Genomic DNA, 27,948 nt, shown 5'->3' with positions numbered 1-27,948 from the left:
CAAGGGAAAGGAAAGGCGTGTGGGCCTCATTTGCTGTGGTTGGTAAATGCTTACTTTAGCTTGGGCATTGATCCAGTTATGTAAATCCAGTTCTTTCAACATTTTAGGTACCTGCTATGAATCCATGCTAGGACTTACATTCTTCGCTAGCCTAAAATCCAATTCCACGGGGGCTATTATTCAACTGAATGTGAATAAGCAACCATAATGGCAATACTTTTTTTTTTTTTTCCTTCTTTATTAAAAAATTGGATTAATTTTTCACTTTTGTATTGAGTTTGTAAGTTTATATTAGAAATGTGTGTTGATTTATGTTCCCTGTAAACGCTTGTTTCCCACTACAGGCCCTTATCCCCATCATGTGGATGCGCAATAAGTCTTTAATTGCTGGAGGTCCAACTGCTGGTACCTGTAGTGATCACAAGGATTGGTTTGATGGTCATGCTCACCACTGCTCCATTCATTTATATGGGACTGTTGGAAAGGTTATTGCTGGCAGGCTAGTGTAGGTGAGGAGTGGTGGCCGAGCAAGTGTGTAGGGTTCAGGAAGTCGGTTGCATAGGTTAATGATAACCCCTCCTCAACTATTACTCAGAATCACAACCCTTTTTCTGCTCCTGCATAACTCCGCCCTCCTGACAGTAAAGAGTCTTAATAGTATATCGGGCACCAAAAATAACAACAGTGATTGCCCAGGAATAGAGTAGCAGAACACAGAGATTTAAAGAGGTTGTCCCATGTATTTTTTTTTTTTTTTTTTTTTTTATGTCTTGACAACTGGGGGAGCTAAAGAAAAGTTTAAAAAAAAAAATACTCAACTGTCCCTGATGCTCCGGTGTCATTCTGACATGTTCCGTTCCTTCTTCTCCAGCGTCTTCTCAAAGAAAAACTGTTGACTGACTATGACGTCACGGATGCTGCTGATGGGCCTTGGCAGGCCTCGGGCAGAGACTCATGATGTCACAGGTAGTGACATCACATGCCCTTCGCTAAGGTCGCCGATTGGACTCAGCAGTCATGTGTGGCTGGGACTTCAGCCATACATCAGCATGTGATTGTAAAGACTGGACAACGCAGGGAGGCAGTGGGACACCGTGGAAAGGAGAGTATGAATTTTTATTTTCTTCACTGCATACTCTCCTTTCCACAGTGCTCCAGTGGCTCCCTGCAGTCTGGTCTTCTGTCCCATACAGACATGTGGCGGAAGTCCCAGCCACATATGAATACTGAGGCCAATCCGTGGTCTCAGCAAAGGATATGCAATATCACTGTGGCTCTGGTGTCCTCCCAGTTTGGTCTGGTGCTTCTTCTCACGGGTCTCTTCCTGAGCTCCGCTGATTGGTCTCAGCGATCACATGACCAGACCCCACTGAGAGGATACTGGAGCGCCCAGGATAAGTCAGTATGATTTTGTTTGTTTTTTTTGTTTTTTTTTTTTTGGTTTTTCACTTCCCCCTGGCATATTTTTTTTTAAAAAATTGGACAACATCTTTAAGGCACTCTGCCACACACCTATGAATTAAATGGAGTGAGAAGAAATGTCTCTTTTCACATAACCCCTTTTAACCTCATGTTTTTGTGAACATTTCTAGGGATAAATATCCATATTGAATTGGTAACCTGGAGGAGCATGGAAGTTTGAGCCCTCTAAAAGCTATACACACCTTCACAAACCAACTTTTATTGTTTCAATGTAGCTAAAGTCTAAATTTAAAAACATTCTGATAGTTTTGTGCCTATACATAAGATATAACTTCTGAAGATTTTGGACTGTCTATTGTTGGTTAGCTGTATGGGATGAACTTTTATAAGTTTTAGCTGCTGTGATTCATATGGGCTAGATAGACCTGCAGGTGATTTTTGTATGTTTATACTACTGACACGTTCTCAGGCTAAGGCCCCATGTTGCGGAATTGCAGCTTTTTTGTTGTTGCAGATTTTGTTGCAGTTTTTGAGCCAAAGCCAAGAATGGCTACAAAAGGAATGGGAGATGTATAGGAAGCTCTTATACGTCTACCTTCTGCTCAATCCACTCCTGGCTTTGGCTCAAAAAAAGGGAACAAAAAAATCTTTAGCCTCAAAGTGGCCGTTATTTCCTGTTTTCAGCAGTAAATGGGAGGCGAAAAAAGCGCTTTTTTTTTTCTGTGCGTTTTTTGCAGCCCATTCACTTTACGGGAGGGGAAAACCGCTTGGCGTTTTTTGAAATGGTTTTTACAATTAGGAAGTTCTACATTGCAGAAAAGCTGCATTTGTTTTATTTTATTTTTGTGTGTGTTTAGCCAAAGCCTGGAGTGGCCTGAGCAGAAGGGAAAAGTATAAGCACTTCCTTTTGTATTTCCAATGTTCCTATTTCTTGTTAACCAATCACATGTTTAGGTGACCACTCTGGCTATTCTGCTTTGTAGTGCTGCATTGCCATTACTAAGTATTGCTTTTCACTGCTTGGAAGGGAGCTGCGTTCCTCTCTGAATAGAGGTACACACCTTTTACTTTCAGTGAAGCTGCTTTTACATCCACAAGGTAACCAAAATAATGTTCTTCCAATTATCTGACCTACATTCTCTTCTCACAAAGCATGCATTCTTCATTCCTAATGCAAGCTGGTGCATGTAAGTGCTTTGTTTTCATGGACGTTTACAGCATACTATAACCTTCTTGTCTGGATAGAACACAAAACCATGCAGAAGAACTATTGGTCTCCTCTCTGGTTCTCCATACCTGCCCGTGCTTGATAAAGATTTTGCCCTAAAGTTGCTGTTTTCCTCTGCAGTTCCTTTGTATCCTGCATATCAGATGTGAATGAATTATGCAATATTTTAATAATGACACAATGACCCCACTTCCTATAGCATAAAGTTTGTGCGGTGTTTGCTTCATTCATAGTGATGACTAATGTTCTTATTGTAGGACATTGTTCATTTTGTGTTTTACCTCCCATCACCCCACCCTCTTGAGGTTTTGTAGGTCAGAGAATTGTGGACTTTTGTTTTGTATGAAGCAGGATGAGAGGGATGGGAGTATGGAAATCCCCCTGTATAGCCCCCATTCAGGAAGCGCACACTCGGAGTAGATATTCCGGTTACCCCTCCATGAAACAATTTGGCAGTTCTTTTGCTGGAAATGATTCAGCTTTGACTGTGTACAAAACAGTACGACCTTCCTGAATAGGGAGGAAAAAGTAAAACATGAATTGTACTGTGTGTAAATCGAGCACATACTGACAATATAGCATTGTTGTTGCGCCAGGTGTGGGAGTTTTCCTGAACTTGGCTATTTCTGCTACTTGTGACGTCTCTATATAATTGTAGGCTGTATTTGCTGTTCAGTATGGTATTTAGTAAATATATTAGATTCTTGAAACCAAAATGTGCATGAACTGCAATACCACACACAACCTGTGAGGAGGCATGGCAGTAATGAGGCAGCCATGAGTTTCTGTTGTACATTTGCATATCAGATGTAGTGTCGTCCAGTATTACACATTGTAGTTGTGCTGTGATCTATAATATTCAGGTGTACTACTGTAAAGTAAGCCTGAAATATATTCCGATGTAGTCTGAACATGCTTCCTGGATATCGATATCTTCTCTTATTGAAATAGCTGTGGGTTTCTCACACCTGTGAACACCACGTACTGTAAAGATAACATGAAGATTTACAAAATGGGAATGGAACGCTGCCACAGTCAATAACATAAGTCAGAATTGTGGCCAAGAAATCCACATCTATCCATGTTGAGGAAGACTTCACCCTCATTGTTGATACAGGGTGTTATAGTCAGCGATGACTCTAATGTAACAGTCATGCAGATGGTAGACTTGGGCCTTCTACGCTTCATTGGCGCTTGTCAGAAGGTTACTATGGAAACTTGGCATAGTTTGCCCTGATGGTCTCCTTGATAAAGATTATACAGAGCATTGTGTAGCCCCTTCATTCTTCAGCACATTCCTGTTGAATGCTAAAACGCACATAATGTATCGCTAGCAAAGAAGAAAGCCATAAGTCACTATTGATGGTGAATGGCTCGCTTCTTATACAGGAGAAATTGTCCAAGTTATATTCTGTTGTGTAGTTACACCTAAACTCTGGAAATTTTGTTTCTCTGTCCAATAGATATTGCACAAGGCAACACAACAGTGTTTTTTGTTCAGTGAAAAAAAAGCTTAATTTCCTTTCTCAGAACAAATAACTGATTTTGCCCAAAGAAGCAAAGGGCCAGCCAACTTGTGCCAGAAATGTATGACCTGTTCATATGAATGGCCATCCATGGTTGGCTGAAGTCTATCAGAGCAGACGTTACGTTCTTGCGGATTGACTATCCATTCTGGCTTGTAGAAGAATGACTTATAGGATGCAATTTGTTTGGATTTAGATGAAGGCTATATGTATATTTGTCGTTCTATAGTTGGCATGTTGAACACTTGGCATCATCCTGGCTTCCTGTTACCAAAATGTAAAGTTTTATTTTAGATCTGAATGAGTAAAACATTTGCCTAAATCAGTACCATAAGTAAAATGGAGAACTGGGTTATTACAGCTTCTATTTACATACAGTACTTCGGCTCTGCTTTGACAACCATTGGTGTCTCCAAGAAAATGGTGGCTGTCGTGTTTCATTTTCCATGCTGCAACATGGAAAGAAAGGGGTTAACTCGGGTAGATTAATGAATATTTCACAGTTGGCAGATCACTTCAACTGTATTAACAAAAGTCTAATATCTATAGTGAAACTTAGGGGCCAATAATCGGGGCAATTATGGGAAAACAAGGTTGTTGTGTTTTTTTGTTTTTTTTATTTAAAAGTAAAAAAAATTTTTCCATCAGATACATGTCTTGTTACTTTTTTTTTTTTTTTTTTTCCTTACACTCTTCCTCCCTTTCCTTGCGTATTGTTTGCTCCAAACATCTTCATCATGCTTATGATCACGTAAAGGGATCCTATCATTCACACACTATTTTTTTTCTAGATACCACTTTGGAATAGCCGTAAGAAAGGCTATTTGTCTCCTACCTTTCGTTGTCTTCTCCGTGCCGCCGTTCGCCTACAATCCCGGTTCTTGTCGGTATGCAAATGAGCTATCTCGCAGCACTGGGGGCGGGCTCCAGCGCTCAGACAGCACTGGGGGTGTCCCCAATGCTGCGAGAGAGCTCTCTCCAGCGCCGCCTCCATCTTCTTCAGCAGCATCATCTTCAGACTCTTCTTCTGGCGGTGGCTTGTAACTTCTAGGCCTCGGACCTTGGGCAGAGCAGACTGCGTATGCCCAGAGGCCACGAGAAAATAGCCACTTGTGCAGTATTCATATGCTAATTAGCCTCTCTGTGCACCTCGGAAGTCTCATTGTGCACCCTCTGCCTATTGCTTCCTATGTATGTGTACAGCACAGGCTGCTGCTGCTGACTTCCTGCTTCCTGTTTGCACACAGAGATAGGAGGAGAGAATACCAGAGATGAGTACTGCTGGGAACTTCCTGTGCCGGCTGGAAGCTAATTGGCATATGAATAAAAACTGGCTCATTCAAAAGCCACTGAGACAATTTACATGCAAAAGGTATGTGTGAAATAACATTTGTAAAGGCTATGCATGTATGTGCTTAGTTAAAAATGACTTTTCCCAATGATGGAGCCCCTTTTAAAGGTTTGTTGTGAACAATAGTCATTATATAAGATCCCTTACCATCTATAATGGGAGGTATGCTATCATGAGTGGCCCAATTGGCTATATTTTGTGGCAAATTTGGCAAACTTTGTTGTGAATCTTTAATTTCAACAATTCTGTCCTGAGATATTTCTCTGCTTTCTATGCTCTTACCTTACGGCCAAGGTATCTCCTTTTTAAAAAAAAAAATTTGCATTTGAGAAATCTGATATAAATCAGTTTCACAGCTTAACCACATCCACTTTCCCGCAACTTACATAAAGAAAAAAAATAGTATTACTCATTTAGCTCTTTTTGTCTTCTCCCTTATTGTTTTTTTTTTTTTTTTTTTTTTTTTTTTTTACAAAAGTTTGCAACTGGGGGGCCACACGGTGGCTCAGTGATTAGCACTGCAGCCTTGCAGCACTGGAGTCCTGGTGTTCAAATCCTGCCATGGGCAAAAAACCATCTGCAATGAGTTTGTATGTTCTCCCCGTGTTTGCATGGATTCCAAAAAAAAAAAAAAAGACATACTGATAGGGAAAAATGTACATTGTGAGCTCTATGTGGGGCTCACAATCTACATTTAAAAAAAAAGTTTGCAACTGAGCACTGAACCAACTGAGTACCCCCAAAGCAGGACTTAAGTCATGTACAGTGTTCACGTGTAACATAATGGCCCTACACCCAGTGATGTCTATTTTGTATACTGCACAGCATGCAGGGTCCCCCCCCCCCTCCCCGCACAGGACAGGTGCCCATGTTGCATGGCTACGGGCATTATCTTTACTTTAGAAGCGCAGTGGGCGTTTGCTTCAGTACTCATTGGCACTCAATACAGCTCATCCCTCACTCCTGGGGATGTTTAGTAACTGTAATGAGCATCCATTTTGATGGAAGTGCTTATTGTGTGTCTATAGTAAGTGTGGTGCCTGCAGACATGTATGTGCGTCCATCCTGGGCAGGGGGCCTGCAGGCAGACCAGCATGTAACATCAACCAGTGGTTCATAGTTGTGGTTCATACTACCTGGAGCACATGTACCACAAGTTGAGAACCACTACCATTACCGATAGCGCTTCACTGTAAGAAGGGTGTTCCTGATAGTCTCTGTAGCGCTATACTGTCAGAGGGGGTGATCTTTACTGCCCAGCCATTACTCATCTACAGATAAGTACTGTAAGGAGGGGGGGGGGGGGCAGGGGCGGTATTCATCACCACTTAGCGTTATGGCTGGGCAGAAAGTAACGCCTCCTCTGACAGTATAGGGCTACGGGCAGACTGTCAGGTAGACAAAATCTAAATCAATATTTAATGTCATAACCCTTTACCTTCAAAACAATATCAATTCCTCTAAGTGAACTTGCACATAGTTTTTGAAGGGAATTCTGAAAGGAAGTTTGCCTGAACATCTTGGAGCACTAACCACAGATCTTCTGTCGCTGTAGACTTTCTCAAATCCTACTGTCTCTTCATGTAAACCCAGACAGACCCAATGATGTTGGACGCTCAGTGGCTGTTTAGATTTACCTTTTTGTTTAATCGCCTTGCAATCTGTTCAGACATACAAGCACTTTTATGGTTGATTCAAATTATTGTATATTATCCGAGTGGTAATGCTGCATGGCATATAGTACACAGAGACCTCTCCTACAGAGAAACCACAAAGGGCTCATATCTTTGGAATGGCTGAATAGTTTTGGATAAACAAAACACTAAAAATGCTTAGACACAGTGACAGATTATGTATGTCATTGGGTTTTTCAGGCCTGGTGAGGTGTCCTCTTTAAAGCCACATAGTACTTACCTACTATCATTCATATCATTCAGCAAGTGATTGGCACTAGTCAAGCCAGGGTAGATTTGGTAAGAAGTAGAAGTCCTTCCTTTATTGTTCCCATTGTTTTAATAATCTACTGGCTGTGGCTCAAAAAAAAAAGCACTACTTCTACTACATCTGTTTGAAGCCTGAAATGTGGCAAAAGGTTGAAGGGGGCTGAATACTTTTTCTTTTGCAAGTCACTGTGTGTGTGTGTGTGTGTTTGTTTTTTGTTTTTTGGGTTTTTTTTTTTTTGGAAAGGAAGGGGGGGGGGGTTTTCTGGCTGTATGTGCATCTAAAAATATGGGCTACATTTAATTTTTGACTTGATAAAATTCTTACCTGTAGACTTTCTATCCCTCTTGAAGCACAGAAACAGGACCACTTGTCCATAGGCTGCATTTGGTATTGCAGATGCTTGACTGGTGCTAAATTGCAGTACAGATGATATACAAATATGCTGTTTCTAGAGTAAAATTGTTGCATTTTTGTAATGTAATACAATCCCTTTAATCTGTCTATAGTCCCTTATTTGATCAGTTCGTGGCTCAGAGAGGGTTAGGGTGCATATTAAGAACTTCTTTTCTTTTGGTCATAGATAGTAAATTCTGCAAAAATATAGGGAAGGATATTGTGGTGCAGGCAGGGTGTGAAGTTGGGTGACCAGCTTGACTGTAGTGTGCTAGAGGTAATGTGGATTACAACAAACCACACCAAGCACATCGTATATGATATGTATATGATATGAATGCTATGTGCTAGGTAGTGACAAAAAGAAAAGTTCAAAGGGCAATTGAAATTATAGATAATCTTTTATCTTTTGACACTATGGGGGTAGAGGTCAGTGGCGGAGGATCTCAGATCTGAAAATTACTGCAAACTACATACTTTTTTTTTTTTTTCCCCAGAATATTACCAGAATCTCTTTGCTTTTTCACTAGGTCCCTTCACATAATGGCTCACATTTACTAATAGACTATACAGAGTGTAGTATAATGAAATGTTTGCACCTCTTCTGTGTTTTCAGCCCACTCCTGATTTGACTTACCAACATGGTGGCAAATCATGTCAATAGAAAACTTATAAATTTTGGAAGGCTGAGATTTGGGATCTCTTCAGCCTGCAGAGTATAAGCAGGGGCTCATGGGAGGTGGGTAGAAACCTCACTTTGCATAAGAAAAAAAAGTTTGTTGCAGATTTTTCTGTGTTTTTTGAACCAAAGTCAGGAGTGGATTGAGCACAATGTAATAGTATAAGTACTTCCTATATATTTCCTATTCCTTTTTTAGCCATTCATGATGTTGGCATGCACCACATAACCACTGAGGCCCAATCACAGACCTCAGCAGTCCCTTGAGGTTTAACACAATATATAATGGTGGTTCATTGGTGGTGAGCCCCAAAATTGTGGGTTCGACCTAACCAGATACTTCTGGAAGATTCGTTATGAACCAATTTTGCTCATCCTTACTTGGGACTGAAAATCCAATCCAGGCAGCACGTGCATATATAGATGGAGAGCCTACATTGCTATTTGTATTTCACTGGTTTAGTCATTAACATGCCTGATCCTATGACTATCTGGTGTTCGGTTTCATGCCTCTGTCTTCCAAAAATTAGTAGATTTGAGCAAAGTACAAAATGAGAATCCTATTTTAAATGATGGGGTCAACACTTGTGGAGTCCTATAATTTCCCAGGCTTGACCTGGCAATTTGTTAGAGGGTCAAATGCCAAAGTTGACAAACAGCCAGGCACCTTCAATCTTCTTCTCATTAGAACTGATAGGATGTTAGAAAAGGCTGGCAGACAATCCAGTCTCATGACAACTGCAATCTGCCAGAATTACCATTGTTTAGCTGACTACATTAATTGCATCCCATATGGATAGCCAAATTGCATCGCAATAACTGGATCTTGATCAAGGATCTGTCCTTTATAGAAGTAGTTTATAATCCTATCCAACTAAATACTCTCCTTCTGTCATGTCACAGGAAATGGTGCACATTTGTATGAAGTCCTGTTTAAATTTTAAAAATACTTTTGGTTATAAAGTTCTAAAATCATTATCCATATTATGGTATTTCCTGGAAGTAAAGACCATAGACCCATTAGTTTATTCATTGGTTGAAGCTGCTTACATTGCTGGTCCTGGCCAACAATCTTATGCAGCAGGTCTCAAACTGTGGGTCATAACCCTTTGGGGGGTCAAACGACCATTTCAAAGGGGTCCCCTAAGACCATCCGAAAAAACGCATTTATGAGGCTCTTAGGAACTGAGACACTGCTCCCAACTGTCCTGGATACCAGGTCGTGTTTAAACATGGGGGTAGCTGGAAGAGGACATTAAACTAAGGGCAAGCGGAGGAGGACATTAAACTGGCGGCAGCAGGACATTAACATCCCCCTTTAGTTGCCCCATGGTTTTGATAAGGTCAGAGTTATGTTTATGACTAATCGACCAATCATCCCGGGTAACTGTCATTGTCCTAATTGATATGAGCTAAGGGCTAGCGACGAGGTATTGATACCAGACGCAAAGGTTGGTATTAGCTCCTCTCTTAGCAGAGGAATGTGTGCTGACGCACTTTTATTTAAGACCACGGGGGTTAAATAGTAGCAGAGAAGTAAGAGAGATAACAGCGTAGGTTTTCATATTCATTCCTGATTGGTATGATCTATCTCAATCAAACAGAAAAAGTTTAAGCAGTGCCATATATAGCCAGCTACTGTCGGTCCTGCGTGGTAACCTTGGGGAGCTGTCTTCTGGTAGCAAGCCAAACATTTGTTTTTTCTTGCTCTCTGAAGTGCAAGTGCCATCTTCTTCTCAACATATCACTATATCCTGGTTTCAAGCATAAGCAACTATATCTATCATTCAGCTTTTAAGGATGTTTTTATTATACATTACATGATTCTAGACTTCACAGTTTAATATCCCTCTCCAGCTGCCCTAATTCAATGCCCCCCTCTAGTTGCCCCCAGGTAGGAAAAGATCATATAAACATTATATAGTTGTCAGACTCCGTCAACATCATTGGTTAGAAATGGGCTGATATGCTGTCCACCTTTATTCCCTTTTCCTTATTGAGAGCCAGTCAAGTGAGGATGCATGTGTATGGGAAGGGGATGAGTAGGAATAACTGAAGGTAAAACAAGATCTCATCAGCAGCTATCTCATGTGTATAGAATATTTTAACATTCTTGTCCTGAAGGTAGATAAATTACTTCACCTTCACTGTAGGTGGAGGGATTAGTGGCTTACGTGCGTATGGGAGCAACATACTAATATGGTCATATGCAATTTGACAAACCTCTTTGGACCTGTCTTATGCTAAAGATGTGACAGGTCTTATTCTGTGACTTGCTTTCTACTGTCCGTGAATGTGAATGAGCTGGTTATGGAGGAGATCTTCACCAGTTGCGTAGATTTCTTTTCTGGCGCACAGGGAGGCGCTTTATTTATTTATTCCTGTTGGCCCTTTATTAAGATTGACATGTGAAATGCCAATCTTAATAAATTTACCCCATTGTCTTCCTTCCATAAGGAGAGGTCTCTTTACTGTGCATGGGCATTTTGCAACACACTTTCTTATTCTGTTGCCGATAGATGACTGCTTGTTTACTTGTTTTTATGTGAGATGAGATGTATTTTTTTTTAGCTATAACATTTTTAAGGCAGCCTTTTGAAGTCTTGTAAAAAAAAAATGTATTTGTTTCAACAAGGGACCTTTTACTTCACTTGACTCCGGTGGCATTGGTTGGTTTAAGTGGCCAATCTTGTCTGTTACTGAGGAAGTAAAGCCTGTTATTGCTGACTATGGCGAGTTATGGTGTGCGTGCAACTTCTGTGTATGCACAATCTATAACCCATACATATATGGCAATAAGGGGTTTATAGCAGAGAATTGTTTGTGGGGTGTGTTTAATTTTTTTTGTTTATTTATTCCCCCCCCATACCTCGAACATCCCAAACTAATGAGGATGATGATGATGATGATAACATGGTAGTAATGTATAATGTAGATGCATGACTTTCTATGTGTTGAGTCAAGGAAGGAAATAGCATTGTGTGTATATATAGATATATCTCTATGTATTTTAATATACTCTTTTCCTTTTTTCATACTGGTGTGACTTTATTCCTTGTTGTTTTATCAATAATATAAACCTTTGGAGGTGATGACAAGTAGAATTGTTTCCCAGGGAAAAGGCTTTCCCCGTCTAGCCTCTATATAAATCACATTTTACATATGCTTGGTGCATGTGACCGGTGTAAATGTACACAGTGTACTTGTGACTAAGATCAGGATGCATTTGATAGAACTTGATGCGAGTGGATTGAATGAATGACAAATGGCTTTTTTCAAAGACGAACCTTTCAGAAATGCTGTAATGACATACTGCTTCGCATTCAGTCAAATTGTATAGCACATAGACAAGAACATCTCGGATCTTCACTGTTGGCATTGGTGTAATTCTGTGTCCCCTCTGATTACCAACATAATGCTGGGCATTTTTTTTTTTTTTTGGAGAGTTAAGAACAACCATAACTTCTGAAATTTTCCTTTTGACCATGACGTACATGACTTCCCCCTGTTTTATCTGAATCCTTTATTTTATATCTGAATATAGTGTCCCTGCGAGAGAGATAGCATTGTTTCATCTACTATTGTTTTCTTGAAATTCTAGATTTCAGGCTTGATTTGCGTTATTATAAAGTTGTTCACAATCAAGTATAATTCTTACACTACCTCAGTTTATATATTTTCTCTTTCAATAGTCTACCTAGTGACCCCCAATCTCCCCCCCCCACACACACACACACACACTCGCACACACCTCACCAGCTCATTCAGATGATAAAATGGTTAAAAAAAAACACAGAAAACTACAAAAATCTCAAACCTGTAGAGTGAAACCACCATTGAAGAGTTAACTGTATTAGGGGTTGTTAGATGCTTGATAAACTTGTTAACTGTTTCCAGTGGAGCCCCGTGTTGCGAAAATGTAAAAACGCTGCGTTTTACAGTCCCTGTAAAATGGATGGGATTCTGGCTAATGCCATCCACACATTGCAGAAAAAAATATCCTAGTGGAAATGCTGCAATTTCAATAATGCTTGCTGCTTTGTATATCGCAGCATGTTAATTGTACGTACCGCAATGCTGTAATTTCTGTATAGATATAATAGCAGAAAGTGCACAGAAGTAAACTCTTCAGAATTTCTGTGAAATTTGCTGTTTCTGACTTTTCCACAACTATTTTTGTTTGTTTTTTTTAACCTCAAAAAGTTTTCTCACAAATGCAGAGTAAGGACTCCGAGAGAGGGGGCATAAAATAAGGTTTGGAAAGTAGAAGAATTGTAAAATATTCCACAACTGCCACACTATCTGGTGGGTACTGTCATTTTGCCGGAGGGCTGCCACTAGGTCCTTGCTGCGTTTTTTTTTGTGTCAGTCAGGAGTGGCTTGAAAAGGAATGGGTAATAAAAAAGGAAGACTCTTTCCTTTGTTAAATCCACTTCCGTCTTTGGCTCAAAAAACGCAACAAAAAATGCTGGGTTTCCGCAACGTGGGGCCTTGGCATTGATGTGCTTGGAAGATGCTGATTTAATGCTGCAAGATTTCAAATGTTAGAACTTTTATAGCCTGTTCAAAAAAAAAAAAAACTTCCAACCTCCATTTTAAATGTAGGAATCAATAGGAGTTAAAAACTCCAAAAACCCCTTCCTATGGATTACACATTGAAATGGCAGATTTTTGGGTACATTTGATGGGTAAACATGATGCTTATTTTTTATTTTATTTTTTTTCCCCATATAAATATGCAGTGAAGTAAAAGTGTGTGATATTTCCCTACTCCTAAGTCCTGCGGTTCAGGGTAACTGCAGAACATAAGGTGAAATAGTTCAGCTTTTACTGCTGTAAAGTGATGGCTTTGGGAGATAAGACCCTGAAAGACAGGTTTGTGAACAAGGTCTGATGGTTTACAGTACGTGGCAAAATAAAACCCTTCTTCCCATAAGCATTCCTATCATGCGGGGTCTGCAGAATTGGTGTAGGTTTCATGCAACCTCTCCAAACCTCTGTGTAAGCAGACATGGTGCATCTTGTGGTGGAGAGTAAATCTGATACGTTGGCTCAGTAAAGTGTTCTAAGTAGAAGCTAATCGGCTTTTAAAAGGAATGCGGTTGGAATTTTCTGAATGCTTCTCTCTCACTGGAGGCCGTGTACACTTCCTTGCTGTGGTTGGATGAATAGTATGGGCTGAAAAAATCCCACCACTTAAAGCTTGGATTAGATTTCACTTGGTTTTTATTTAATTTTTTTAATTTTTATTTCAAATTTCCCTTTTTTCATTAGAAATCTTTGTTAGTGCAGGATTTCTCCTCTTTTTCACATGTATGTTTTTCCTTTTGCTATGACTGCGAGATGGCGGTTACCTTGCTGTCAGATGATCAATGATATACGGTATCTCAGCATTTGTAAGTGCATTGTCGTATACCTTTCTCTGCAATGCCACACCCTTTCACCTTCAGATAAATGTATTCTCATATAAAACAATTGTAGTGTGCGCGGCCTGTATATGAAGTTTCATCATGTCACAGGTGTAGGAAGGTAAAACAACAGGTGATTCACAGTTACAAATAATAAATGACTTCCTGTAACCTTTCTACATATTCTACACATTATAAATAGCTATATAGTTACAGGCGTTTCCTTGTACCCAGCTTTCTCTAGTTCGTACTGCCATGTGCCTTTCCTACCACGTCTTAGATTTCTTTCTGCAATACAGGTTGTGAAATTCAGCCAAGGTTATGTAACTTTGGCTAAAGTCCACGCCTGTGTCGGATAACAATACAGGTGATTTTTTTCCCCTTCCTTTGTGGGGTGGATCCACATTCCATGAAGAAATAGTTTTCTGTGAGATTGACCATTTCATACATCTCTTAACCTGAAAGGCCTCCTTTGTGTCTGTTCTTTCCTCCTAGGGCTAGGTCAGAAGTGTGATATAACTGGATGGTATATGTGGTTTTCAGAGCTCAGTGGTGTCTGAGAGGAAAACTTATTGGATACAAAGTCTTGTTTACTGCAGTGAATGAATAATTGTAAGGTCACTACTGAAATTGTCCCTGAACCAATGCCGTGTCGGAGAGGAAAACTGAGTAAACAGAAGTCAGCTGGTCATGATCTTAAAATAACTGTCACCTGAACAGCTATCCTGCTCAACTACTCCATAAACGTCTATGGCCAGATGTCTACTTATGACTGCAAATCTCTGAAAGATTTCTTTAAAGGGGTTGTGCTGTTATGGACACTTAGTCCCTATCCACAGGACAGGGGATAAATGTCCGATTACTACAGTACACAACTATCAGAACCCCAGCAATCAGAAGAATAGGGGACCGAAAGTTCCCCCATAGCCTCCTTGTGAATGGAGTGCCAGTGCTCTTGCATGACCAGTCCTTTATTCACCTCTATGACACTGTCATGACTGTAATATCCGGCACCAGCCTAAGCCCCATAGAAGTGGAGCACTGGAAATTAGTCCCCTGTCCTCCTGATCACTGGGGGAGCCGAAAACCCTCCATAGAAATGATAGAACAGACTCTTTCACACAAGTTGGTGCAAAAAGGCATATATCACAAAAAATTAAATTCCTCATTTTGCAGAATCCTTTGTGCATTGTGTGTTAATTTTTGAAAATGAAAATGATCATTACACCCTTTGATAAATTTCTTGAGGGGACGTTTCAAAATTAGGTAAGCTCTTTGTATGCTCCCCATAGAAATGAATGGAGAAAAGCAGCCCATTCATTTCTATGGTGAGCACACGTATGCCGGCTCCCATAGAAAGCAATGGGATCTGTTTTAAACGCCGCTGATTTGGAATGTTTACACGTTCAGAATCAGCTAGCGTATACTCCATGTGATGGGGCCTTAACAAGCCACAGCAAAAAAGCAATGCAGGAAAAACGCTGCGGTGAACCTAGCCCCTCTGCTGCCTGAGGCGGATGATCAAAAGACTCCCTCCCAGGACTGGAGACTGGGGAGGGTGAGCGATATGGGTTTTCTTTTGATCGTGCGCATCAGGTGGTGGTGGTGGGTGTGCTAGCTGTAACATTAAAATGTATACAGTGCAGTAATATTTTGTTACTTACAGGTGACTTCTTCCCACATTTCCAGGCTCCCTCATTTCAAGACGTTTTCCCTTTGGACTGCAATGACCACTTCTTACAGCTGTGACTGTGTAAAGTTTGCAACACAGACATCTTTTACTTCTCATTTATCCATGTACGGCTCCCTGCAAACTCTATTATCCCTCACAGTGGCTGTGGAGCATAATAGAAGTTGGAGAGGGCCGCTGGGGACATAATAGAGGTTGCCAGGATTGCTGTAGCTCCTACAACCTCTATTATGCCACACAGTTACCCACCCAACTATTATGCCCCACAGTTGCCCACCCAACTCTATTATGCCATATAATGGCCCACCCTGAACTATTATACTTTTCAGACCCCTGAGTATAATAATCGGAACACCAGGGGAGGTGAGGTAACATAATAAATAGTGTTACTCAACTCTCGGGATCCGATGTTACTCCTACTGTAGCAGGCTTCAGGCTTGTATGGTAATGTCCCAGATGTCATGTGGTTTGAGACCTTACCATACAGGCCTGAAGCCTGCTAGGATTAACACCAGAACCAGCCAAGGTGAGTAACAGTGTTTATTATGTTCCCTCACTTTCCTTAGGGCTCCAATTATTATACTCAGGGATCTGAAAAAAACCCTCAAGTATAATGACAGTAGTGGGCTCACGACCTGGGCCTGGGCCTGCTCACAGCCCCCCCCCCCATCCTATAACAAGAGGGGAAAGCGAGGGGGTGGCCATGAGCAGGCTCGGGTATGTAAATTAGCCACTATGTGCTGGAGTATCCCCAACAGGTAGCGGCCTATTAAATAAAAAAAACAAAAGTATTTATTTGCCTACCTTGAGATCCCTTGCCGCTGCTGCTCCCATGCCGCCGCCTTCACTTAGCAAAAGGATGTCTGCGTCTGAACACAGGTGGCGTGATGACTCCGCCTGCGCTCAGACTGAGGTCCAAACTAGTGCAGGATAGGGCCGCTCTGTTTGTTGCCACCCCCTCCGAAAGTGGTGCCTGTGGCGGCTGCCTCACCTTGCCTCATTAGAGTTGTGGCCCTGGGAAAACAGCAGTGGAAGGTCCTCTGTGGACTTTTTGCTTAAATTATACCTATATGGAAAATGTCAGTGTTTCTGTAGGTATAATAGATATGCTGTACAAATCCTGCTCATGTGCTAGAGTGAGAAGTGCTGCTAACAGTGAAGAATGAGAAGGGGGGGATGACAAGATGTGCAGCAGCAAGAGAAAGCGGAATACTGGATATGACGGTGCTGTGCTTGGAGCACAGGGGGAACACCCTCTGTACTCCGCACACATAATTAGCATATAAGAATAAAGTGTTTCTTTAATGCTTTTTTTTTTTTTTTTTTTTAAATAAAAGTAGGGCCACAATAGGGAAATTTGCCTAAATCTAAAAAACTTCCCTTAAGCATTTAACAAGATTGCCACATGAAAACATCGGCACATTTGTAGATCTAGATTTCAGGTATAATGTACACCAGGTGTATTTTTTTTTTTTTTTTTTTTTTTTAATCCTACCTTTATATACAGCAAAGCAAACACATTCTTTCGTTTCCACTTATAGTTGGCCATAGAGGTTTTCCTTTTCACTATAGGACAACCCCTGAAACTTTGCACAGGCCCAAGATTAGGAAATTGTATAAATTGACAATTTTGCATACCCATAATCCAGTCCTTCTTCTTTAAAAGTAATATATTTAATGTTAACAATCCATAGTCTGTTATCAGCATGCATGTCACTGCAGCTTTGTGATATTGGCTCTTGGTGTTTACTTGTTATCCCTCACTAAAAACATTTGGTGTCGATTCTTGATGTTAATATGCATTGACAGAGACACTACCCCTTCAGCTGTTTGTATTACTTTTGGTAATGCCTCCCACACATTGCTTCAAATCTACTCTTCACATAAAGGTCTATGATGATCTACATGGCGTTCTAGCCAAGATCAATCTGTTTGCTGTTCTCTTTTGTGAAGTGTTAATTCTGTTAACATCAGAATCTTATAATCTAAGGCTCCACATTGCAGGCCGCAGCAAAAAAGCATGGTGGCAACGCGTCAGTCTTTCCTGCAGCACTTTTCACAGAACTGCGGACATTCTGCTTCCATTATACCTATGGGGAAACTGTCGGCATTTTCGTTGGTATAACTGACATGCTGCGATTTCCAAAAATGTCCACTGCACAAATTTTTCCACAATGTGTGGATTGAATTCGCAGGGACTGTAAAATGCCTTTTATTTCACACGGTGTTTTAATTGTAGACAAATCGTTGCATTTATGCCACAAGGTGTACCAGCGCCTTAAGACGATTTAAGGTGCAGTGCACTTTGCAAGGATTGTAAAATGCCTTAGTTTTTGCTGCAGCCTTTATGCCACATGGGGCCCCAGCCTTGGGCAGGATTTGCTATAGCATGGTGTTTCTATAATTATTTTTATTTTTTTTTAATAAAACCATCCAGAAGCAAACTAAGTTACAACAAACCCTTGTTAATACAATTAAATAACTTTTACAAAACATAGAAAGTAAGACTTATTTGGCATCGGCAAAACCATTAAAACACACAATAAAATTTAAGACAATATTTGTCTGTTATTGACTATTTTATTTAACTGGTAACAATCCGGGGTGCAATATAGTTATATAGGGTCTGAGTATATTTAGCTGTGCTCTTTTTATAAAGGTTATACCCCTTGAAGAAAAGAAAAAAAACCTCATACCTTTGCAACAAAATGCCATTTGCTTATCACCTATTTTAAAGGCCATCGATAATAGATGTGCGAGGTTCTGACACCTGCGACTCCCACACATATGCACTTCCAAGACTGTTTAACTATATTGGAGGCAATGTAACCAAAAAAAAGTGTTTGTTTTTTTTGTTTTTTTTAAATTGTTTACATTGTTCACTCAGTGGGATAAGCAGCTAAGCAATGTTCTATTATGTACTAGGTTTTTGCATCAATACAAAATATGGCTATTTTAAATGACTTTTCTTATGCAAGACAATTGAAGAACATTTACAGCATTTTATTATATAATATATTATCGTTTTTACATTTATACTTTGTCCCACTATGGGACTTGACCACTAGGGGGCATGATTGCTAGTATAATATTGTGAAGTCACTCTAAAACTCTCATGGGTTTCCTGTTAGTCTCCCAATTTTCAGCCCCCTCACCTGATCACCCAGTTGCCGGTTCATTAGTATTCCCTGCCCTGTAACATCAGTTCAGTGTAATGAGGATCCCTAGCTATCTATTTATTCTGTATATTTTTCATTATATTAGGTTGGCTCTCGAACCTATAATGCTGTGTGGGGAAGGCAGGAAACCTAATGGTTGAGCTGCTGACTTAGAGAACCTTTTCATGTCCTCTCACATTGTGAGTGTTCTATACTGGCACAAAGCTGGCAATGTTCTGCACTGTCACTTTTGCTGGTGTCTGCTCCAGTTGCAGAGATATTGATGCTGTTTGCTTTGGTACCAATATCCCTGTCAGTCGGCATTGCAGCTGAATCATTGCTGGGTGGTGAGGAATTTGACGGGATACTTCTATAGGTTTGTACTGTCAGGGAGTGGGGGGTGGTAAGTCTCCAACCAGCGTTGATTTTGAGCTATGAGGCTTGACCCAAAATAAATGGCACCAATATCACTGCAACAACTTATAATATTTGCAAAAGTTAAAGATGACGTTTCATGTCCTCTAAAATTGTGACTAAGAATTTATCTGAATATTACAGTAGTATGTTGCTTTACATTTATAACATGTATACTTTGTGAGATTTTAATTTTTTTTTTTTATGCTGCCATATAGAGATGTATATCTCTATATACCAATAAAATACTATTAAAGCCTTCGATCAGAGAAACTTTCTTATTGGTGGATTTACTTGTGGCAGATTTGTTGCAGAAATTTGTGCGATTGTCCCACTTGTCATATTGCAGCTTGCAGAAATCCATATGCATGCTACCAAACAACGCTCTTCATGTGGGTGGACAGGGTTTTTTTGTTTTTGATGTTAAAATGTCTGCAACAGATCTGCAGTGCATGAGTATGCCTGTGCAGTCATTTTTTCCATCATTTATCTACAATATGATAAAGTTATAAAAATGGCTTTTAAAACTAAATGGATTACAGCGCCCGCACTACTCTTCATCTAAAGTATGATTTACATGAGATTGTCCTATAAAAGACCGTTCTGTGAATAAATCCGATCTTTTATTCTCTTTGCAGCAATGGCAGCGATTCGGAAAAAGCTGGTAATTGTTGGAGATGGTGCGTGTGGAAAAACCTGTCTCCTTATTGTGTTTAGCAAGGACCAGTTTCCAGAGGTGTATGTGCCTACTGTCTTTGAGAACTACATTGCTGATATTGAAGTAGATGGAAAACAGGTAAGACTATAAATTGTATGATGCATGCCATTATAGTTTTTTTTTTTTTTTTTTTTTTTTTTTTTTTTAAACTGTGACTACAGTATCTAGGTGTGAACATTTATTATATTTTAATTTTGTCAGATTTTTACATTTATTTGGATTTTTTTTGTGAATACTGATTTATTTAATCAACTGCAATGGCCAAATCGGAGATTTAAAAATCTGCAGGACTCCATATTTGCTAAACTGAAATCGCACATACAGTTGTTCTTGATGCAGATTTTTTTGGCCAGAGCCCAAAATGGATGTAATGAAATAGATGTAGTATTCCATACATGCCAGTTTCTTTGAATTGATCAAATTATAATCTCCAAAATGGAATTTCTAACACCATTTATGGTTTGACTTGTTTGCGGTATTATTGTATACCAGTGTTGATACATTTACTATACTGAAGTGCTTTCCAAAAAATATTGAATATTATATTGATTTCTACAGTCCTGACAGCTATTGAATTTTGGAGCTCTCATTCATTAATACATTTTGGTAGATGTTTGTTGCAGCAGGATTCGGTTTATGGCCAGCTAACGCTGCTTGTTACAACCTCCGCCCATGCTTTTTATGTTCAGTGGTGCATATTGCTCCAGGGTCCACTGTGCGCTTCCCCATAAGCATTGCTTACAGACACCTCCTTATAAAGGGCTTGTCAACACTCCTAATATGTCTATTTCCATAAATATTCCCATTACCCTTATTACACTATTTTCCTTTTTAATTCCTCCTGGAAATATATGGAAAAAAGTGTCAACTTGGTGACCATTTCATTTGTCATAGGGGAGTGTCCGAACAAGTTTCATTACTGTCGGCACTGATTGGATAAAGACAGAGTGTAAAAACACGCACCCATCTGATAGAGCCCACTTGTCAATTTGTTCAGAAGTTTCTAGGAATAGTAACAAAGGAACAACACAAAGCCAAGTTCTAAGAAAACATACTTGGCGTTATCTCAGAAGATGTATAAGTATTTGGTAAAGTAGATGGCTAGAAGGTCTCCTTCTAAAGGTCCTTGCTGGTCTCTGCTCCCTGATTTTTGTCTTAATGTACATGAAATGCCTGCTCAGCCATTCACTGGCTGCCACCAGCTGCCCTGGGGCAAGGGATTGCCTTTATACCATTCTGCCCCTTTTATAAACCACTATTTTTTATGGCACGCAGAACTGCATGCTTTTTTCTTTTTTTTTTTTTTTTTTTTTTTCCTTACTTTTCTTACTTGCTTATACAATATGGCCTCAAAGCAGTCTGAGTATAATCAGTCTGAGCATAAGGCCTTATAGACAATGATGCAGTATAATATGCCCGCTCCCCCCCCCCCCCCCAATTCCCACCAAAGATCCTGGTCACAGAGTAATGTCCAATAGCAAACACCCCCCCCCCAGTATTATATATCAATGTGGCCCCTTCGCAGTTCAGTTGACCATCCACAAACTGCTCATCAGCTTAAAAGGAAGTATAATACTAGAGGCCCAGGGGAGGTGAATAAACCCTTGGCTCTGACTTAGGTTCCTGTCCTCCATGGGCCTCCTGAGGCCAGAAGAGAGCGGGAACCTGCACTAGACTTCAGGGGAGGTGAGTAACATGGTCTATTTTTTACTCTCCTCCCTTGGGGTTTGAAGAGAATACTAGATTTGGTTGAGCAAATTTGGGCAAATGAAACCTTGAGCAAACGTAAAGAATATTCACGTGACCAAACTTTTGAGGTTAGTTTAACAAATATCCACCTACAGTAGACTCCTGTGCCCCAAAACAGTATAGGATGCTGATACAGTAGATAACTAAATTGGTTTATAATGATTATAATCCACCCCGGAATACATGATTTCCAGACGTTTGTCCCAAGATATAAAGCTTCAATATACATTTAAGTATATGTCTCACATATATGCACAGCCACTTTACCATTTATACTTGCCTGACTTTCTCACCAGGTAGGAAGTGTATTAAGGGACTCTCATTCTGCAGATGGGTGAGCGCCCCACATCTATCACACATTTATGGCATATCCACAGGATGCACTATAAATGTCTGTGGTGCGAATACCCCTTTAATTTGTTTCTACTGTATACAAATAAAACTTGCCTCTTTGAAGAATGCTAAAACAAAAAGCTGTCTCGAGGGAGAGTTTACATTTTAATTGCGTGGCTCTTAGCCGGATTGTCCAATTCTTCTTGGTATTCGTGCCAGTTATACAATCTGAATGCGCTAAATGCTAAGCACCTCTCAAGTTCCACTTTTCTCTTTATCTCTCCTGCTCGCTCCTAATCCTATAATCCTTCCTCTCCTTCTGTGCAAACTAATTAGGTTATTTCAATGTAGGTGGAACTGGCTCTGTGGGACACAGCAGGACAGGAGGATTACGACAGACTGCGCCCACTCTCATACCCTGATACTGATGTTATTCTGATGTGTTTCTCAATTGACAGCCCAGACAGTTTAGGTAAGAAAATGGCCATATCCATGCGTTAAGTATAACTATAGGGAGGAGGAGATTTGATGGTAGTACAAAATATTGTCATACACCAAATCCAGCAAGTACACTGTTCAAGTCTTCCTTTAGATTTGCATTATTTTAGCCTTTTATTTATTAATAAAATAAGAATAAGATGGAGCTTTTATACTATGAGAATGCAATGTTAAATCTCTTCGCAAACCTTTATCACCTTTCTACATAATAAGTTATAACGGTATAATGTGTGGACAGCTCTGACTCCTTGCCCTCCAAAACTAGAACTGAAGTCTTGAGTTTCACCATTATGGAGGCATTTGAAAGGAGTGGTCATGCAAGGGTCCCGCCACTTCATTTAAAGCTTCACATGACAGCCTGAGTACCACCATACTAGACTCGCAGCTTAAATTGCTAAGGGTATGTTCATATGGAGTTTTTTGCAGGCGGATTTCGACGCGGAATTTGTCTCAAAATATGCCTGCAAAAAAGGCTCCCATTGACTTCAATGGGAACTGCTTGCTTTTTTTTTCCCACTAGCTAGTAGCGGAAAAAAGAAGCAACATGCCCTATCTTGTTGGGGATTCCGTGGCTAAATCAGCAGCAGCTCGAGACACGCTCCTGTTTAGGCCCGTTCATTCGGGCCTATTCAGGAGCAGGCTGCAGTGACAGTGCCGATGCTGCATCAGCATCCTGTCGTTGCTAGCCGCGCAGAAAGTTCACAAGACGGAAAAGATTACCGCCACCTTTCCATCATGTGAACATACCCTAAATGAGTTGACGTGTGTTTTTGTTTTTTTCAGAGACTGGGGAAGGTGGGAAAAATATAAATTGCCCACCATCCCTCCCCCCCCCCCCCCCAACACACACACACACGCACACGCTCATGCTAAAAAAAAAAAAAAAAATCCCTTATAAGTACCTTTTACCTCTTGGTTCTAGTCCAAAGGCTTTTGCTTGGTTATTTAAAAAAAAAAAAAAAAAAAAAAAAATCAATTGCAGATCTGCTTTGACTTTTTTACCTTATATTTTTTTTTCCCCCCTCCCTTTAAAACAGAGAACATTCCAGAGAAGTGGACTCCGGAAGTAAAACATTTCTGCCCTAATGTTCCAATCATTCTAGTTGGTAACAAAAAAGATCTTAGAAATGATGAACATACCCGAAGGGAATTAACAAAGATGAAACAAGTAAGTATGGACCTACTAAAAATACAAAATGTGCCATCCGAAATCTGCTTGCCAATGGCGTATATATACCTAGGGCACAGAGAATGAGATATTAATGAATAGGCCACATTCTTTTAATAAATCAGGTGTAAGTCCCTGCACTAAAATGGAGAAAAGTGGTGTAAGTTATAATGAATCTGTCTGGCCGAGGCGTCCCCAGCCCTGTCCTTCTCCACCGATAGTCACACAATGTAGCACGTGAAGCATAGAATGGAGGTTGTAGAACACATTTGTTTCTAAAACAGGGCTTTGCAGATAATGTGTTCCATAATATCATCCCTCTAAGACAGTGGTTCTTAAGAGATGAGCGAGTAGTATTCGATCGAGTAGGTATTCGATCGAATACTACGGTATTCGAAATACTCGTACTCGATCGAGTACTACTCGCTATTCGAGCGGAAAAGTTGCAGAACCAGCATTGATTGGCCAAATGCTATACAGTCGGCCAATCAACGCTGGTTCTTCTACCTTTAGAATTCTTCTCCGTGCAGCTTCCCCGCGGCGTCTTCTGGCTCTGAATTCACTCTGCCAGGCTTCGGGCCTGGGCAGAGCCGACTGCGTATGCCCGCTTGTAGTGCAGGCATGCGCAGTTGGCTCTGCCCAGGCCCGATGCCTGGCAGAGTGAATTCAGAGCCAGAAGACGCCGCGGGGACGCTTCACAGAGAAGACTTCTCGGAGGATCCAGCCCGACCCTCACTCGTGGACTTGGTAAGTGTAATTTGATCGAACGTTGCCTACCCCTGAAATGAGCATTTTCCCCCAATAGAGTATAATAGGATTCGATATTCAATTCGAGTAGTCGAATATTGAGGGGCTACTCGAAACAAATATCGAATCTCGAACATTTTACTGTTCGCTCATCTCTAGTTCTTAACCTTGAGGTACCGAACCCACCAGTTTCATATGCACATCTACCAAACCCTTCTTTAATGATAAATGAAATGATTTTTTTCCAAATTCAAGACATGGGTATATGTTTTTTTATTGGTACACAAAATGAACCGTGCATATGGCCTAGGGTTCGATTGAACCCTGGTTAAGAACCACTGCTCTAAGACAATTTTCTGGCATAGAATGAGTGATGAATTCCCCAAGTGTGCTTTGAAGCTTATGAGTGAACCTGAAGCAGAATTTTGGCAATTTTTTTCATACCATAACATAGCAAATACCGTAGTTGTAGGTGATGCTAGGTTCACTCCTGCGCTTGGGTTTTGGTTCTTCAGGCCCACTTAAAAAGCAGTTACCCAGGATCCCATAGACTATTGAAATGCTTCCCTGGCACTGCTGAAGATAAATGTATATGTATTTGTTATCTACTGCTAAGACGAGTGCATGGATATGTAGATTATACACACGCCAGAGAAAATATATTATTATTATTTTTTTTTCTACAGGAGCCTGTCAAACCAGAAGATGGAAGAGAAATGGCCAATAGGATTAACGCCTTTGGTTATCTTGAATGTTCTGCTAAGACTAAGGATGGTGTGCGGGAAGTGTTTGAAATGGCAACAAGGGCAGCACTGCAAGTCCGAAAACACAGGAAGAAGCAACGTTGCTCCATTCTATAAGCAAAGTACTAGAATCTTTTTGGAAAGAAGAATAGAACAAAGTGAGTAGCTTCTTTTGCTGCTGCACCACCTGCTATACAATGCCAGAGACTTCAGTAGCAAAGAGCTATATGCACCGTTTGTACTGTAAATGTATGTATCCATGGTTTTGTTTCATTTGTTTCTCCACATAAATGTCTATCTAGAGTTAGGCACGAGTGGGATTGCGAAAATGTCTTCAGGAAGCATCGAATGTACATGCAGTGCCTCCTTCTTTATCCATACTCTTTATCCCTAAACAATCTTGGTTTTTGTAAGTAAAAAGCACATGTGGGATTCTGGGAGTTTGTGTTTTTGTCTGTGCCATATTTTATTTTGGAACTGTTTTGACTCTTTTTGGCTATCCCTTTCCAAAATGGCTTCCTAGACTTAGGAGCACTTTTGGAATAAGGAACAGCATTTAAACTTGGTGGTTCGCTGTACTTGCATAGCACAACTATATGATCAATAGCAAGTTGCACTAGCCTGTTTCCCAGGTCATAGTCGCTGTATACTAGTTGGTTTTAACGTCCCCCAGCTCTTCTGATATTTATATAGTTGTCTTTTAACTATTTTTTTCCAACTCCAAATTAAATTTGCCAGTCTAATAACTGAAATAGCTGCTTTTTAAAATCCAGGCAGTTTTCTAGACCAACAATATTATGGCTACTGGTGATTTTTAATGCCCTTCCCTATAATGTACCCATCTTTTTTCACAACCTACAGAATGTTCCTGAAAACCCTACTGACAATGTTAGTTTTGTATATTGATGGTAATCTTCTCATGCTAATAATAGTTCAGACTTCAACAAGAGGCAATTGTTATGTTCTAACATGCCCACATACCGATCTTGTGACATGTTCAAGTGGTACAAGACAAATGGGCCTCACAGACCAGAAATGGGACAGGAAATTGAAGATGGACATGCAGTTTGTTGATCTGCTGCAACCTCAGCAGTCGTGTAGGTCTGTGTTTCATGTTCCCTGTCTGATTCTTCTGCTCACTTCATTAGAATGTGTGCCAAAATCATAGTTCCCATGAACCTTTTTTTTTTTTTTTTTTTTTTGTTAATGCAACATATACAAATCTGTTCCTAGAAAACCAATGGAGGTTGAGTGACAATGACCTTGGCACTTGCATATGTTAGTGATAACTAGGGGCACACCACTGCACAAGGGTATTGTTTAGATTTATGTAATACAACCAATATGATGTGTGTATGAATAATAGGAATTTCAGAGGTTAAAGGGATGAGCCCCAGAGACCTTGTAATAAGGCACAATTGAAACCATGTATTTTGTGGTTGATCTACCAGCGATTTATTCTCAATACTGAATGGGATCAATTTTTTTTTTTTACATTGTGTATTAAATTATGTTCCACTTCCTACACTCAAAAAAAGAAAAAAAAAGTCTCCCTGCACACTATTGCTAAATAATGCACACATTATACACCAGCATTTTTGATAGATGGAATTATCAATTTGCAGAACCCACCTGTCTGTGCTTTGATTTTTTTTTTTTTTTTCATGCTTTGTACAGCAAAACTTCAGACTAGCTTTATCTCAAGACCTTCAGCTTGTGTTCCACATTTCTGCCTTTTAAAATTTCTTTATAAAAATAAAGCTTATAATTGTAAAATAACTTTACTTGTTTGTCTCTGTTTTTGTATTCTGTTCTCTGCCTGACTGCCTGTAAAAGTTGGAATTTGACACACGTGATTTTTCGATTGTAAAAAGAAAAATAAACACATGTACAATGAGAAAATAAATGCAAACTGGTATTTTAATCTGTCTCTGTTCTTGGTTGGTGGTGGGACTTTGCTTTCTGTTAAATCATTTGTATCTGGTAGAAACAGCACATTATGTAGTTGACTATCCATAGGATGGGTGCTAAAGGTAGGATTGGCAGCAGCCACAATATGGTGTGCTGGTGGTAAATGTATTTGATAGAAAAAAACTGCTACAAGCATCCACAAGGTGTGGATACACTGCTAATCTTCAGACTGAATTTAAAGGCAGGAAAAAACATAATACGTTACAGTATAAGCAAAGTGGATGAGATTTTAGCAAATTGACCTGCAATACATATATTAAAACCACAACGTATCACTTCTGTGTAGTTTTTAAACTTTGCAATCTATAGGTTGAACCTGTAACTCAATCCACATGTAAACAGAGTGAATTCTAGCTTTTCTGCTGTCGAAGGTGAAAATTGAAATGGCCTCTCCTTCTCCAATGGATCGTAAAGACATTTGCCTTTTATATGCTAGCTTTCCACTCCCTTGACTTCAAAACCCTCAGTTGTATATTGAATTAAAGTAATTTTTCTAAGGATAGACTTGGAAATTGGGCAACAAGTGCAATGACCTATCGAACACTGCTGATGAGTTTTACATTTGCTTTTAGTATAATTCCTAAACTATCCACACTGGCCTACAGGCCCACTACCACATAAAAGACAACATGATTCTAAAAAAAATATAAATTTATTGAAAATTACATAAATAATAGTATACATTCAGAAGTAATTGGTGCAACCAGCAATAGATGCAATGAAATACATACTAGTAGGCTTCCATGAGGTAATATGTTTTATAATCAGTCAATGCAATATTCCATGAAAAAAAGTAGGTATCATTAGC

General features: G+C 39.9%; 1 protein-coding gene across 2 annotated transcripts in view; it reads left to right on the top strand.

Annotated features, from left to right (window-relative positions):
* Positions 1-27,080, top strand: part of RHOC (ras homolog family member C) — a 39,937-nt gene extending 12,857 nt beyond the window's left edge. Inside the window, exons 2-6 of one of the 2 annotated variants that reach the window (XM_075264069.1) lie at positions 19,852-20,009; positions 22,365-22,485; positions 23,549-23,679; positions 25,113-25,327; positions 25,472-27,080. In XM_075264069.1, coding sequence (XP_075120170.1) covers positions 19,854-20,009; positions 22,365-22,485; positions 23,549-23,679; positions 25,113-25,286 — 582 coding nt within the window. In that variant the 5' untranslated portion in view covers positions 19,852-19,853 and the 3' untranslated portion in view covers positions 25,287-25,327; positions 25,472-27,080. Of the gene's footprint in view, positions 1-19,851; positions 20,010-22,364; positions 22,486-23,548; positions 23,680-25,112 lie in introns of both variants that reach the window. The other variant, XM_075264068.1, reaches the window with a different exon arrangement.
* Positions 27,081-27,948: the final 868 nt, after the last annotated feature.

The sequence above is a fragment of the Leptodactylus fuscus genome, chromosome 2 (genome assembly GCF_031893055.1).
Source record: "Leptodactylus fuscus isolate aLepFus1 chromosome 2, aLepFus1.hap2, whole genome shotgun sequence".
NCBI lineage: Eukaryota > Metazoa > Chordata > Amphibia > Anura > Leptodactylidae > Leptodactylus > Leptodactylus fuscus.
This window is presented reverse-complemented; position numbering and strand designations above follow the sequence as displayed.